This window comes from Musca autumnalis, unplaced genomic scaffold (assembly GCF_047663935.1).
Source record: "Musca autumnalis isolate F117 unplaced genomic scaffold, ASM4766393v1 scaffold_4, whole genome shotgun sequence".
Taxonomy (NCBI): domain Eukaryota; kingdom Metazoa; phylum Arthropoda; class Insecta; order Diptera; family Muscidae; genus Musca; species Musca autumnalis.
In genome coordinates this window covers 233,095,962-233,108,419 of record NW_027411977.1, presented here as the reverse complement: position 1 = coordinate 233,108,419, position 12,458 = coordinate 233,095,962, and the positions used below count along the sequence as shown (strand labels likewise).

The window sequence follows — 12,458 nt, the reverse complement described above, 5'->3', positions numbered from 1 at the left end:
AAAAAATCCACGATTTTTATAAAAATAATATTTAAAAAATCCACAATTTTTATAAAAATAATTAAAAAATCCACGATTTTTATAAAAATTATATTCAAAATCCACAATTTTTATAAAAATAATATTTAAATAATCCTCGATTTTTATAAAAATAAGTTTAAAAAAATCCACGATTTTTATAAAAATAAGTTTCAAAAAATCCACGATTTTTATAAAAATAATAATTAAAAAATCCCCCATTTTTAAAAAAAAAAATTTTTGAAAAATCCACTATTATTTTAAAATAAATTTTTGAAAAGCTACGATAATTTTAAAAATTATTTTAAAAAAATCCAAGATTATTTGAAAAATAATTTTAAAAAAATCCACGATTACTGAAAAGTTATTTTTAAAAAAATTTAAGATTATTTGAAAAATAATTTTAAAAAAATCCACAATTATTTGAAAATATATTTTTTCAAAAAATCCACGATTATTTGAAAAATAGTTTTAAAAAAATCCACGATTATTTGAAAAATAATTTTAAAAAAATCCGCCATTATTTGAAAAATAATTTTAAAAAAATCCAGGATTATTTGAAAAATAGTTTTAAAAAAATCCACGATTATTTGAAAAATAATTTTAAAAAAATCCGCCATTATTTGAAAAATAATTTTAAAAAAATCCAGGATTATTTGAAAAATAATTTTAAAAAAAATCCACGATTATTTGAAAAATAATTTTAAAAAAATCCACGATTATTTGAAAAATAATTTTAAAAAAATTCACGATTATTTGAAAAATAATTTTAAAAAAATGCACGATTATTTGAAAAATAATTTTAAAAAAATCCACGATTATTTGAAAAATAATTTGAAAAAAATCCACGATTATTTGAAAAATAATTTTAAAAAAATCCACGTTTATTGAAAAGATATTTTTCAAAAAATCCACGTTTATTGAAAAGATATTTTTCAAAAAATCCACGATTATTGAAAAGATATTTTTCAAAAAATCCACGATTATTTGAAAAATAATTTTAAAAAAATCCACGATTATTTGAAAAATAATTTAAAAAAATCCACGATTATTTGAAAAATAATTTAAAAAAAATCCACGATTATTTGAAAAATAATTTTAAAAAAATCCACGTTTATTGAAAAGATATTTTTCAAAAAATCCACGTTTATTGAAAAGATATTTTTCAAAAAATCCACGTTTATTGAAAAGATATTTTTCAAAAAATCCACGTTTATTGAAAAGATATTTTTCAAAAAATCCACGATTATTTGAAAAATAATTTTAAAAAAATCCACGATTATTTGAAAAATAATTTAAAAAAAATCCACGATTATTTGAAAAATAATTTAAAAAAAATCCACGATTATTTAAAAAATAATTTTAAAAAAATCCACGATTATTTGAAAAATAATTTTAAAAAAATCCACGATTATTTGAAAAATAATTTTAAAAAAATCCACGATTATTTGAAAAATAATTTAAAAAAAATCCACGATTATTTGAAAAATAATTTTAAAAAAATCCACGATTATTTGAAAAATAATTTTAAAAAAAATCCACGATTATTTGAAAAATAATTTTAAAAAAATTCACGATTATTTGAAAAATAATTTAAAAAAAATCCACGATTATTTGAAAAATAATTTAAAAAAAATCCACGATTATTTGAAAAATAATTTTAAAAAATCCACGATTATTTGAAAAATAATTTTAAAAAAATCCACGATTATTTGAAAAATAATTTTAAAAAAATCCAAGATTATTTGAAAAATAATTTTAAAAAAATCCACGATTATTTGAAAAATAATTTAAAAAAAATCCACGATTATTTGAAAAATATATTTAAAAAAATCCACGATTATTTGAAAAATAATTTTTAAAAAAAGCACGATTATTTGAAAAATAATTTTAAAAAAATCCACGAAATCCACGATTATTTGAAAAATAATTTTAAAAAAATCCACGATTATTTGAAAAATAATTTTAAAAAATCTACGATTATTTGAAAAATAATTTTAAAAAAATCCACGATTATTTGAAAAATAATTTTTAAAAAATCCACGATTATTTGAAAAATAATTTTTAAAAAATCCACGATTAGTTGAAAAATAATTTTTAAAAAATCCACGATTTTTGAAAAATAATTTTTAAAAAATCCACGATTATTTGAAAAATAATTTTTAAAAAATCCACGATTATTTGAAAAATAATTTTTAAAAAATCCACGATTATTTGAAAAATAATTTTTAAAAAATCCACGATTATTTGAAAAATAATTTTTAAAAAATCCACGATTATTTTAAGAATAATTTTTAAAAAATCCACGATTATTTTAAGAATAATTTTTAAAAAATCAACGATTAATTTAAATAAATTTTTTAAAAATCCACGATTACTTTAAAAATAATTTTTAAAAAATCCACGATTATTTAAAAAATAATTTTTAAAAAATCCACGATTATTTAAAAAATAATTTTTAAAAAATCCACCATTATTTTAAAAATAAGTTTTAAAAAATCCACGATTATTTGAAAAATAATTTTTAAAAAATCCACGATTATTTGAAAAATAATTTTTAAAAAATCCACGATTATTTGAAAAATAATTTTTAAAAAATCCACGATTATTTGAAAAATAATTTTTAAAAAATCCTCGATTATTTTAAAAAATAATTTTTAAAAAATCCACGATTATTTTAAAAAATAATTTTTAAAAAATCCACGATTATTTTAAAAAATAATTTTTAAAAAATCCAAGATTATTTTAAAAAATAATTTTTAAAAAATCCACGATTATTTTAAAAATAATTTTTAAAAAATCCACGATTATTTTAAAAATAAGTTTTAAAAAATCCACGATTATTTTAAAAATAATTTTTAAAAAATCCACGATTATTTTAAGAATAATTTTTAAAAAATCCACGATTATTTTAAGAATAATTTTTAAAAAATCAACGATTAATTTAAATAAATTTTTTAAAAATCCACGATTACTTTAAAAATAATTTTTAAAAAATCCACGATTATTTTAAAAATAATTTTTAAAAAATCCACCATTATTTTAAAAATAAGTTTTAAAAAATCCACGATTATTTTAAAAATAATTTTTAAAAAATCCACGATTATTTTATGATTAATTTTTAAAAATCCACGATTATTTTAAGAATAATTTTTAAAAAATCCACGATTATTTTAAAAATAATTTTTAAAAAATCCACGATTATTTTAAGAATAATTTTTAAAAAATCAACGCTTAATTTAAATAAATTTTTTAAAAATCCACGATTACTTTAAAAATAATTTTTAAAAAAACACACGATTGTTTTAAAAATAACTTTTAAAAAATACACGATAATTCTAAAAATATTTTTTAAAAAATCCACGATTATGAAAAAATAATTTTTAAAAAATCCACGATTGTTGAAAAAATTATTTTTAAAAAGTCCACTATTATTGAACAAATAATTTTTAAAAAATCCACGGTTATTTTAAAAATAATTTTTAAAAAAATCCACAATTATTTTAAGAATTATTTGTAAAAAATCAACGATTAATTTAAATATAATTTTTAAAAAATTCACGATTACTTTAAATATAATTTTTAAAAAAGACAAGATTGTTTAAAAAGTATCTTTTAAAAAAATCCACGATTATTTTAAAAATGATTTTTAAAAAATCCCCGATTAATTTAAAAATAATTACTAAAAAATCCCCGATTATTTTAAAAATAATTATTAAAAAATCCCCGATTATTTTAAAAATAATTATTAAAAAATCACGATTATTGAAAAAATATTTTTTAAAAAATCCCGATTATTTTAAAAATTATTTTTAAAAAATCCACGATTATTTTAAAAATAATTTTAAAAAAATCCACGACTGTTTTAAAAATAATTTTTAAACATCAACGATTTTTATAAAAACAATTATTAAAAAATCCACGATTATTTTAAAAATGGTTGTAAAATATCCACGATTATTTTAAATTTTTTTTTTAAATTTCTACAATTTTTGAAAAAAATAATTTTTAAAAAATACATGATTATTTAAAATTATTTATTTATATAAAAATAATTTATAAAAAAATATTATTATAATTATCAATATTATTAAATTCTGTAAATTTTTTGTAGTTATGTGTTGTTTATCTACGGACCGGTAGTAGCTGTCTTTAGCTATCTTATCTTAAACCGCAACATATTCATAATATTGTTATTCAAAATTGTAAAAATAAATTGATATTAAATTATGTTTAAATAATAAAAAACAAAGTAGAAAATATAACTATTATTTGAAATCCCGTAAATTTCTTTTTTATTATAACTTTTTTTTCGGGGGTTTTATATCTAAAAATTAAAAAATAAAATATGTCCTGACTATATCTTTTCTTTTTGAATTTAAAATTTTTTTTATGTTCCCTATGGAGAATTTAATGTGGTGTTTTACGGATTAGTAATTCTGTTTTGTGTGTGATTATTTTAAATACCTTGCAGAGAATACTCCATGAATATTCTACACAAGTGACACATAATTACTGCTCTTCCATATGACTTCCTCTCAATTACTCACCCAACACAAATCTTAAGCTTCTAACCATCAATCAAAAGTTTCCATTTCATACATCATTACGAATTTTATTGAAATTATTTTTTTGTTTTAAGGTCTACATATGACCGGCATAAGTTTCGAGCTCATTTAGTCCATAACGAAACTGCGAAGGAGTCGAAAGTATAGAGAAAAAAAAAATTGCCAGAAAAATTCATTATTTTCCTAAACAAAAATGGAGAAAAGTAAATTGTTGCCCCGAAAGACCATCAAATAACAAATTTAAAATTTTTTTTCAAATATTTTCCAGCACCCATTCTCCTTGCGTTGGCCCTCTTGGCCCTTTCTGCGGATACCATAAAGGCCGATAATTTGTTACTCGACAGTCTTTGCTACACGAAATCGGATGGTACCCTGTTACGTATCACCGATTCCTGTAGCAGTTACATTTATTGCCTAACACAAAAAGCCTTGACGATAAATTGTCCTTCGGATATGGGTTTTAGTAGCGTGTATCGCGGTTGTGTGGAATATTCTCAGTCGGATTGTGCCAATGAAACGAAACATGAAATCCATTTGGAGACACAAAGTTCCGTGCCGAGTACAGACACCAGCGAAGATTCAACATTTAGTTGGAGCATCTGTTATTCACAGCGGGATGGTACCACCTTTCCCATAAATGGTGATTGTAGATTATTTATTTATTGTTTGGCTGAAATGCCCCTGCCAATACCGTGTCTGTTTGATAAGGGTTATAGTACAGCGGTGGGAGAGTGTGTTAGTTATGATCAATCGGATTGTGTGGTGCAAAATAATTCGACCACAACAACCACCACAACTACGACAACTACTAAAACAACTTCGTCAAATATCCTGTCGACCAAACCATCAAATTTGCTACCAGTTACAACCGCCGCTTCGATTACAACCGCCGCTTCGATTACCACCCCAATCACTACTACAACATCTCAAACAACAACAACAACTACTCCAGTTCCAACCACTACAAATGCTGCATCAGCCACAACTTCTGAAACGACACTTACTGGTGAAACCACAACTACAGCTCAGGTAACAACATCTGAAACTACAACAGCAGCTGAGACAACAACCTCAGAAACTACAACGCCAACACAAACAACAACCGTTGAAACTACCACTAAAGTTGCAACTACAACTTCTGCTCCAACAACAACCCCAGAAACTACAACTTTTGCTCCAACCACAACCTCAGAAACTACAACTACAACCACCACATCTGGCCAAATCACAACCACAGAATCTGCAACTGATACTCCTACCACAATTTCGGAAACTACAACTGTAGCTGTTACGACAACTTCAGAAACTACAGTCTCAACTCCAACTACAGTAGCTGAGACAAGTACTGTAGCTGCCACCACAACTGCCGACACTACAACATCTGCTCTAACTACAACCTCAGAAACCCCAACCACTACTTCAGAAACTACTGAAGCTGCTGAAACCACCACTTCAGTATCAACAACCGACACAACTGATGAAACCACAACTGTAACAGAGACAACAACCTCTGAAACTACAACAGCTGCTGCAACAACAACCTCCGCAACTACAACTGTAGCTCCAACCACAGCTATTCCAACGACTGATGTAACCACAACTGAAGCTCAGACGACAACATCTGAAACTACAACAATGGCTCCAACTACAGCTTTTCCAGTAACTGATGAAACAACAACAACTGTAGCTCAGACGACAACCTCTGAAACCACAACAATGGCTCCAATCACAACTACGACTCTGGAGTCTACCACAACATTTGAAACTACTGCAGCAACGACGGCATCGCCTCCAACAACTAATACTATGCCAGAAACTACAACTGAAGCTTCCACAATTGCTCCCACCACAGTTTCTGATAGTACCACAGAAACAACTACAGCCACAGCTATGAATCCTACAACTGAAGTTTCATCAACTACAGATCAAACTACAACGGTAATGCCAACAACTACAGATCAAACCACAACGGCAATGCCAACAACTACAGCCCAGACTACAACCACAACCGCAGTACCAACAACTACAGATCAAACCACAACGGCAATACCAACAACTACAGATCAAACTACAACGGTAATGCCAACAACTACAGCCCAGACAACAACCACAATGGCAGTACCTACAACCACAGTTCCAACTACAACTGCAGTACCGACAACTACAACAGCTGCTCCTACAACGACAACACTTATATCGACAACTGCTAAATCGACAACAGAAACACCTGTACCGACAACTTCAACAGTAACAGCGACCACCACAACGCCAGAAACTCCCATAACCTCAACTCTCTCCACCCTCTCCATCCTTGAAGAACTTTGTAAAGATCAAATGGCCGGTGCTCGTATACCGTATCCTAATGATAGCACCGAATATATCATATGTCCAGATCCTTTACCGGAAATTGTTCAATGTCCCAAACACACGGAGTATGATTCTACCACCGGTGAATGTAAGCCAGATATTGGTTTTATAGATATGCCCGATTGCTTGGAGGTGGGTTATGGTCAAGCTATACCCTTCGTGGGAGATTGCACAAAATATTATCTTTGCTTTGGCAACAAAGCAATGAATAAAATATGGCAATGTCAAGTCAACTGGTTATTCAGTGCTGAGCTGGCTAGCTGTGTGCCGGCGGAGCTTTATCAGTGTCCATGGTAAAAGGACATGGGAACATTTTTAACAATTAATTTATAAAAAAAGAAACGAAAATTTGTAAGAAAACCATAATAAAATTAAAATAAAACTGAGAAGAAGGAAGAAAAGGAAAATAAGTGTTTTGAGGCCACAAAAGTTAGGGAGAGGAGAAGAATTTGTAAATCAAAAACAAAATTTCCTTTAAAGGCCATCTTTACTTGGAATGCACTCGAAGGCCATCTATCGCTGAATAGATGGGCCCAAAAGCAATCTATCGTTGGATAGATGGGCTCAAAAGGCCATATATCGTCGTTCGATAGATAGATTAAAAGGCCATCTATCGTTGGATAGATGGGGTCACAGGCCATCTAACGTTGGATATATGGTCATCGAATGTCATCTATCGTTGGATAGATGAGTCAAAGGCCATCTATCGTTGGATAGATGGGTCAAAGGCCATCTATCGTTCAATAGATGGACTCAAAGGCCATCTATCGTTGCATAGATGGTTATCAAAGGCCATCTATCGTTGGATAGATGGTCAACAGAGGTTATCTATCGTTGGATAGATAGATGGTCATCAGAGACTATCTATCTTTGGATAGATAGATGGTCATCGTTCGATAGATGGTCATCAGATTCTATCTATCGTTGGAAAGATGGTCGTCAAAGGTCATCTATCGTTGGATAGATGGACCCAAAGGGCATCTATCGTTGGATAGATTGGCTCAAAGGCCATCTATCGTTGGATAGATTGGCTCAAAGGCCATCTATCGTTGTATAGATGGGCTTAAAGGCCATCTATCGTTGGATAGATGGGCTTAAAGGCCATCTATCGTTGGATAGATGGGCTCAAAGGCCATCTATCGTTGGATAGATGGGCTCAAAGGCCATCCATCGTTGGATAGATGGGCTCAAAGGCCATCCATCGTTGGATAGATGGGCTCAAAGGCCATCTATCGTTGGATAGATGGACCCAAAGGGCATCTATCGTTGGATAAATGGGCTCGAAAGGACATCTATCGTTGGATTGATGGGCTCAAAAGGCCATCTATCGTTGGATAGATGGGCATCAAAGGCCATCTATCGTTGGATAGACGGACCCAAAGGGCATCTATCGTTGGATAGATGGACCCAAAGGGCATCTATCGTTGGATAGATGGACCCAAAGGGCATCTATCGTTGGATAGATGGACCCAAAGGGCATCTATCGTTGGATAGATGGACCCAAAGGGCATCTATCGTTGGATAAATGGGCTCAAAGGCCATCTATCGTTGGATAGATGGGCTCAAAGGCCATCTATCGTTGGATAGATGGACTCAAAGGCCATCTATCGTTGGATAGATGGACTCAAAGGCCATCTATCGTTGGATAGATGGGCTCAAAGGCCATCTATCGTTGGATAGATGGGTTCAAAGGCCATCTATCTTTGGATAGATGGGCTCAAAGGCCTTCTATCTTTGGATAGATGGGCTCAAAGGCCATCTATCTTTGGATAGATGGGCTCAAAGGCCATCTATCTTTGGATAGATGGGCTCAAAGGCCATCTATCTTTGGATAGATGGGCTCAAAGGCCATCTATCTTTGGATAGATGGGCTCAAAGGCCATCTATCGTTGATTAGATGGGTTCAAAGGCTATCTATCGTTGGATAGATGTCTTCAAAGGCCACCTATCGTTGGATAGATGTCTTCAAAGGCCACCTATCGTTGGATAGATGGTCTCAAAGGCCATCTATCGTTGGATAGATGGGCTTAAAGGCCATCTATCGTTGGATAGATGGGCTTAAAGGCCATCTATCCTTGGATATATAATCGCTTCCTGAAAGAAAGGGTGCTTCTACAGTCCCTTTCTGAAAAAAGGGTGCTTCTTTAGTCCCTTTCTGAAAGAAAGGGTGCTTCTATAGTCCCTTTCTGAAAGAAAGGGTGCTTCTATAGTCCCTTTCTGAAAGAAAGGGTGCTTCTATAGTCCCTTTCTGAAAGAAAGGGTGCTTCTATAGTCCCTTTCTGAAAGAAAGGGTGCTTCTATAGTCCCTTTCTGAAAGAAAGGGTGCTTCTATAGTCCCTTTCTGAAAGAAAGGGTGCTTCTATAGTCCCTTTCTGAAAGAAAGGGTGCTTCTATAGTCCCTTTCTGAAAGAAAGGGTGCTTCTATAGTCCCTTTCTGAAAGAAAGGGTGCTTCTATAGTCCCTTTCTGAAAGAAAGGGTGCTTCTATAGTCCCTTTCTGAAAGAAAGGGTGCTTCTATAGTCCCTTTCTGAAAGAAAGGGTGCTTCTATAGTCCCTTTCTGAAAGAAAGGGTGCTTCTATAGTCCCTTTCTGAAAGAAAGGGTGCTTCTATAGTCCCTTTCTGAAAGAAAGGGTGCTTCTATAGTCCCTTTCTGAAAGAAAGGGTGCTTCTATAGTCCCTTTCTGAAAGAAAGGGTGCTTCTATAGTCCCTTTCTGAAAGAAAGGGTGCTTCTATAGTCCCTTTCTGAAAGAAAGGGTGCTTCTATAGTCCCTTTCTGAAAGAAAGGGTGCTTCTATAGTCCCTTTCTGAAAGAAAGGGTGCTTCTATAGTCCCTTTCTGAAAGAAAGGGTGCTTCTATAGTCCCTTTCTGAAAGAAAGGGTGCTTCTATAGTCCCTTTCTGAAAGAAAGGGTGCTTCTATAGTCCCTTTCTGAAAGAAAGGGTGCTTCTATAGTCCCTTTCTGAAAGAAAGGGTGCTTCTATAGTCCCTTTCTGAAAGAAAGGGTGCTTCTATAGTCCCTTTCTGAAAGAAAGGGTGCTTCTATAGTCCCTTTCTGAAAGAAAGGGTGCTTCTATAGTCCCTTTCTGAAAGAAAGGGTGCTTCTATAGTCCCTTTCTGAAAGAAAGGGTGCTTCTATAGTCCCTTTCTGAAAGAAAGGGTGCTTCTATAGTCCCTTTCTGAAAGAAAGGGTGCTTCTATAGTCCCTTTCTGAAAGAAAGGGTGCTTCTATAGTCCCTTTCTGAAAGAAAGGGTGCTTCTATAGTCCCTTTCTGAAAGAAAGGGTGCTTCTATAGTCCCTTTCTGAAAGAAAGGGTGCTTCTATAGTCCCTTTCTGAAAGAAAGGGTGCTTCTATAGTCCCTTTCTGAAAGAAAGGGTGCTTCTATAGTCCCTTTCTGAAAGAAAGGGTGCTTCTATAGTCCCTTTCTGAAAGAAAGGGTGCTTCTATAGTCCCTTTCTGAAAGAAAGGGTGCTTCTATAGTCCCTTTCTGAAAGAAAGGGTGCTTCTATAGTCCCTTTCTGAAAGAAAGGGTGCTTCTATAGTCCCTTTCTGAAAGAAAGGGTGCTTCTATAGTCCCTTTCTGAAAGAAAGGGTGCTTCTATAGTCCCTTTCTGAAAGAAAGGGTGCTTCTATAGTCCCTTTCTGAAAGAAAGGGTGCTTCTATAGTCCCTTTCTGAAAGAAATGGTGCTTCTATAGTCCCTTTCTGAAAGAAAGGGTGCTTCTATAGTCCCTTTCTGAAAGAAAGGGTGCTTCTATAGTCCCTTTCTGAAAGAAAGGGTGCTTCTATAGTCCCTTTCTGAAAGAAAGGGTGCTTCTATAGTCCCTTTCTGAAAGAAAGGGTGCTTCTGTAGTCCCTTTCTGAAAGAAAGGGTGCTTCTATAGTCCCTTTCTGAAAGAAAGGGTGCTTCTATAGTCCCTTTCTGAAAGAAAGGGTGCTTCTATAGTCCCTTTCTGAAAGAAAGGGTGCTTCTATAGTCCCTTTCTGAAAGAAAGGGTGCTTCTATAGTCCCTTTCGGAAAGAAATTGCATCGATCATCATTGATGGCGCTTATGAATCAGTCCGTCGACCTTCAATTGGCGTAGCAAATAATAGTAATTTCTCCTCGAAATACTCTATTTCCTCTGTCTGAAGAGTCTTAACTTTATTTTCGTACATATTTGTTGGTAATTTTCTAATCAAATTTCCAAAGTCTCGCCACTAATCTCTAGAATACGTTTTTCCTGTCCAATTGCATCGATACTAAAATAGAATTCCAAGTAATTATTTATCACAAGTGTTTAATTCAAATGAATTTGTATTTTTTTTTTTTAATTTTAGATAGATAGTGTCCATACTTTCATATTAGTCGAAGCAAAAAACATTAGTTCCAATGCTTATCACTCACTAGTACCTGCGGTGTTTGGTAATCTAAACAAGTATATGATAACTAATTAATCAAAAAACAAAATGATTTAAGTCAAAATAATACATCGATTTTTAGTAGACAAACTTATAATGAATTTATAACTTGGAATTTTAGTCTATAACGAAACTTGAAATCGATCGGTTATATTTATTCGGAAAAATTGGCGTAATTAAACATGAAGAGTTGTTAAATTAAAATAAAATTAAATAAAATATGTTACCAAAAGGTGAAGATGTGGTTTTCAAAATAAAATAAAAATATTAAAATAATAAAAAAATGTTTTAAATAATATAACGAAAATATAAAGAAAATAAAAAATATTTATAAGTATTAAAAAACAATAAACAAAAATAAATATTTTCCAAGGATCACCAACGTGGATTGTTAAAGACAATTTTTTCAAGGGTCACCACAACAGCAGCCGTGGATTTATAAAGATAATTTTTTCAAGGGTCAGCAGACAGACCATCAGGCGTGGATTTTTAAAGATAATTTTTTCAAGGGTCAGCAGACAGACCATCAGGCGTAGATTTTTAAAGATAATTTTTTCAAGGGTCAGCAGACAGACCATCAGGCGTGGATTTTTAAAGATAATTTTTTCAAGGGTCAGCAGACAGACCATCAGGCGTGGATTTTTAAAGATAATTTTTTCAAGGGTCAGCAGACAGACCACCAGGCGTGGATTTTTAAAGACAATTTTTTCAAGGGTCAGCAGACAGACCATCAGGCGTGGATTTTTAAAGACAATTTTTTCAAGGGTCAGCAGACACACCGTCATGCGTGGATTTTGAAAGACAATTTTTTCAAGGGTCAGCAGACAGACCATCAGGCGTGGATTTTTAAAGATAATTTTTTCAAGGGTCAGCAGACAGACCATCAGGCGTGGATTTTTAAAGATAATTTTTTCAAGGGTCAGCAGACAGACCATCAGGCGTGGATTTTTAAAGATAATTTTTTCAAGGGTCAGCAGACAGACCATCAGGCGTGGATTTTTAAAGATAATTTTTTCAAGGGTCAGCAGACAGACCATCAGGCGTGGATTTTTAAAGATAATTTTTTCAAGGGTCAGCAGACAGACCATCAGGCGTGGATTTTTA

General features: G+C 31.5%; 2 protein-coding genes across 2 annotated transcripts in view; both read left to right on the top strand.

Moving 5' to 3' along the window:
• Positions 1 to 4,660: 4,660 nt before the first annotated feature.
• Positions 4,661 to 7,336, top strand: LOC141403502 (uncharacterized). The gene is made up of 2 exons (XM_073986019.1): positions 4,661 to 4,789; positions 4,855 to 7,336. The coding sequence occupies exons 1-2, from the start codon at positions 4,780 to 4,782 to the stop codon at positions 7,248 to 7,250; spliced, it is 2,406 nt and encodes an 801-aa protein (XP_073842120.1). The 5' UTR covers positions 4,661 to 4,779; the 3' UTR covers positions 7,251 to 7,336.
• Positions 7,337 to 11,434: 4,098 nt separating this feature from the next.
• The window catches only part of LOC141403499 (uncharacterized), a 7,581-nt gene continuing 6,557 nt past the window's right edge, over positions 11,435 to 12,458 (top strand). Inside the window, exon 1 of the mRNA XM_073986009.1 lies at positions 11,435 to 11,587. Within this exon, the coding sequence (XP_073842110.1) occupies positions 11,575 to 11,587 (13 nt within the window). The 5' untranslated portion in view covers positions 11,435 to 11,574. The remainder of the gene's footprint in view (positions 11,588 to 12,458) is intronic.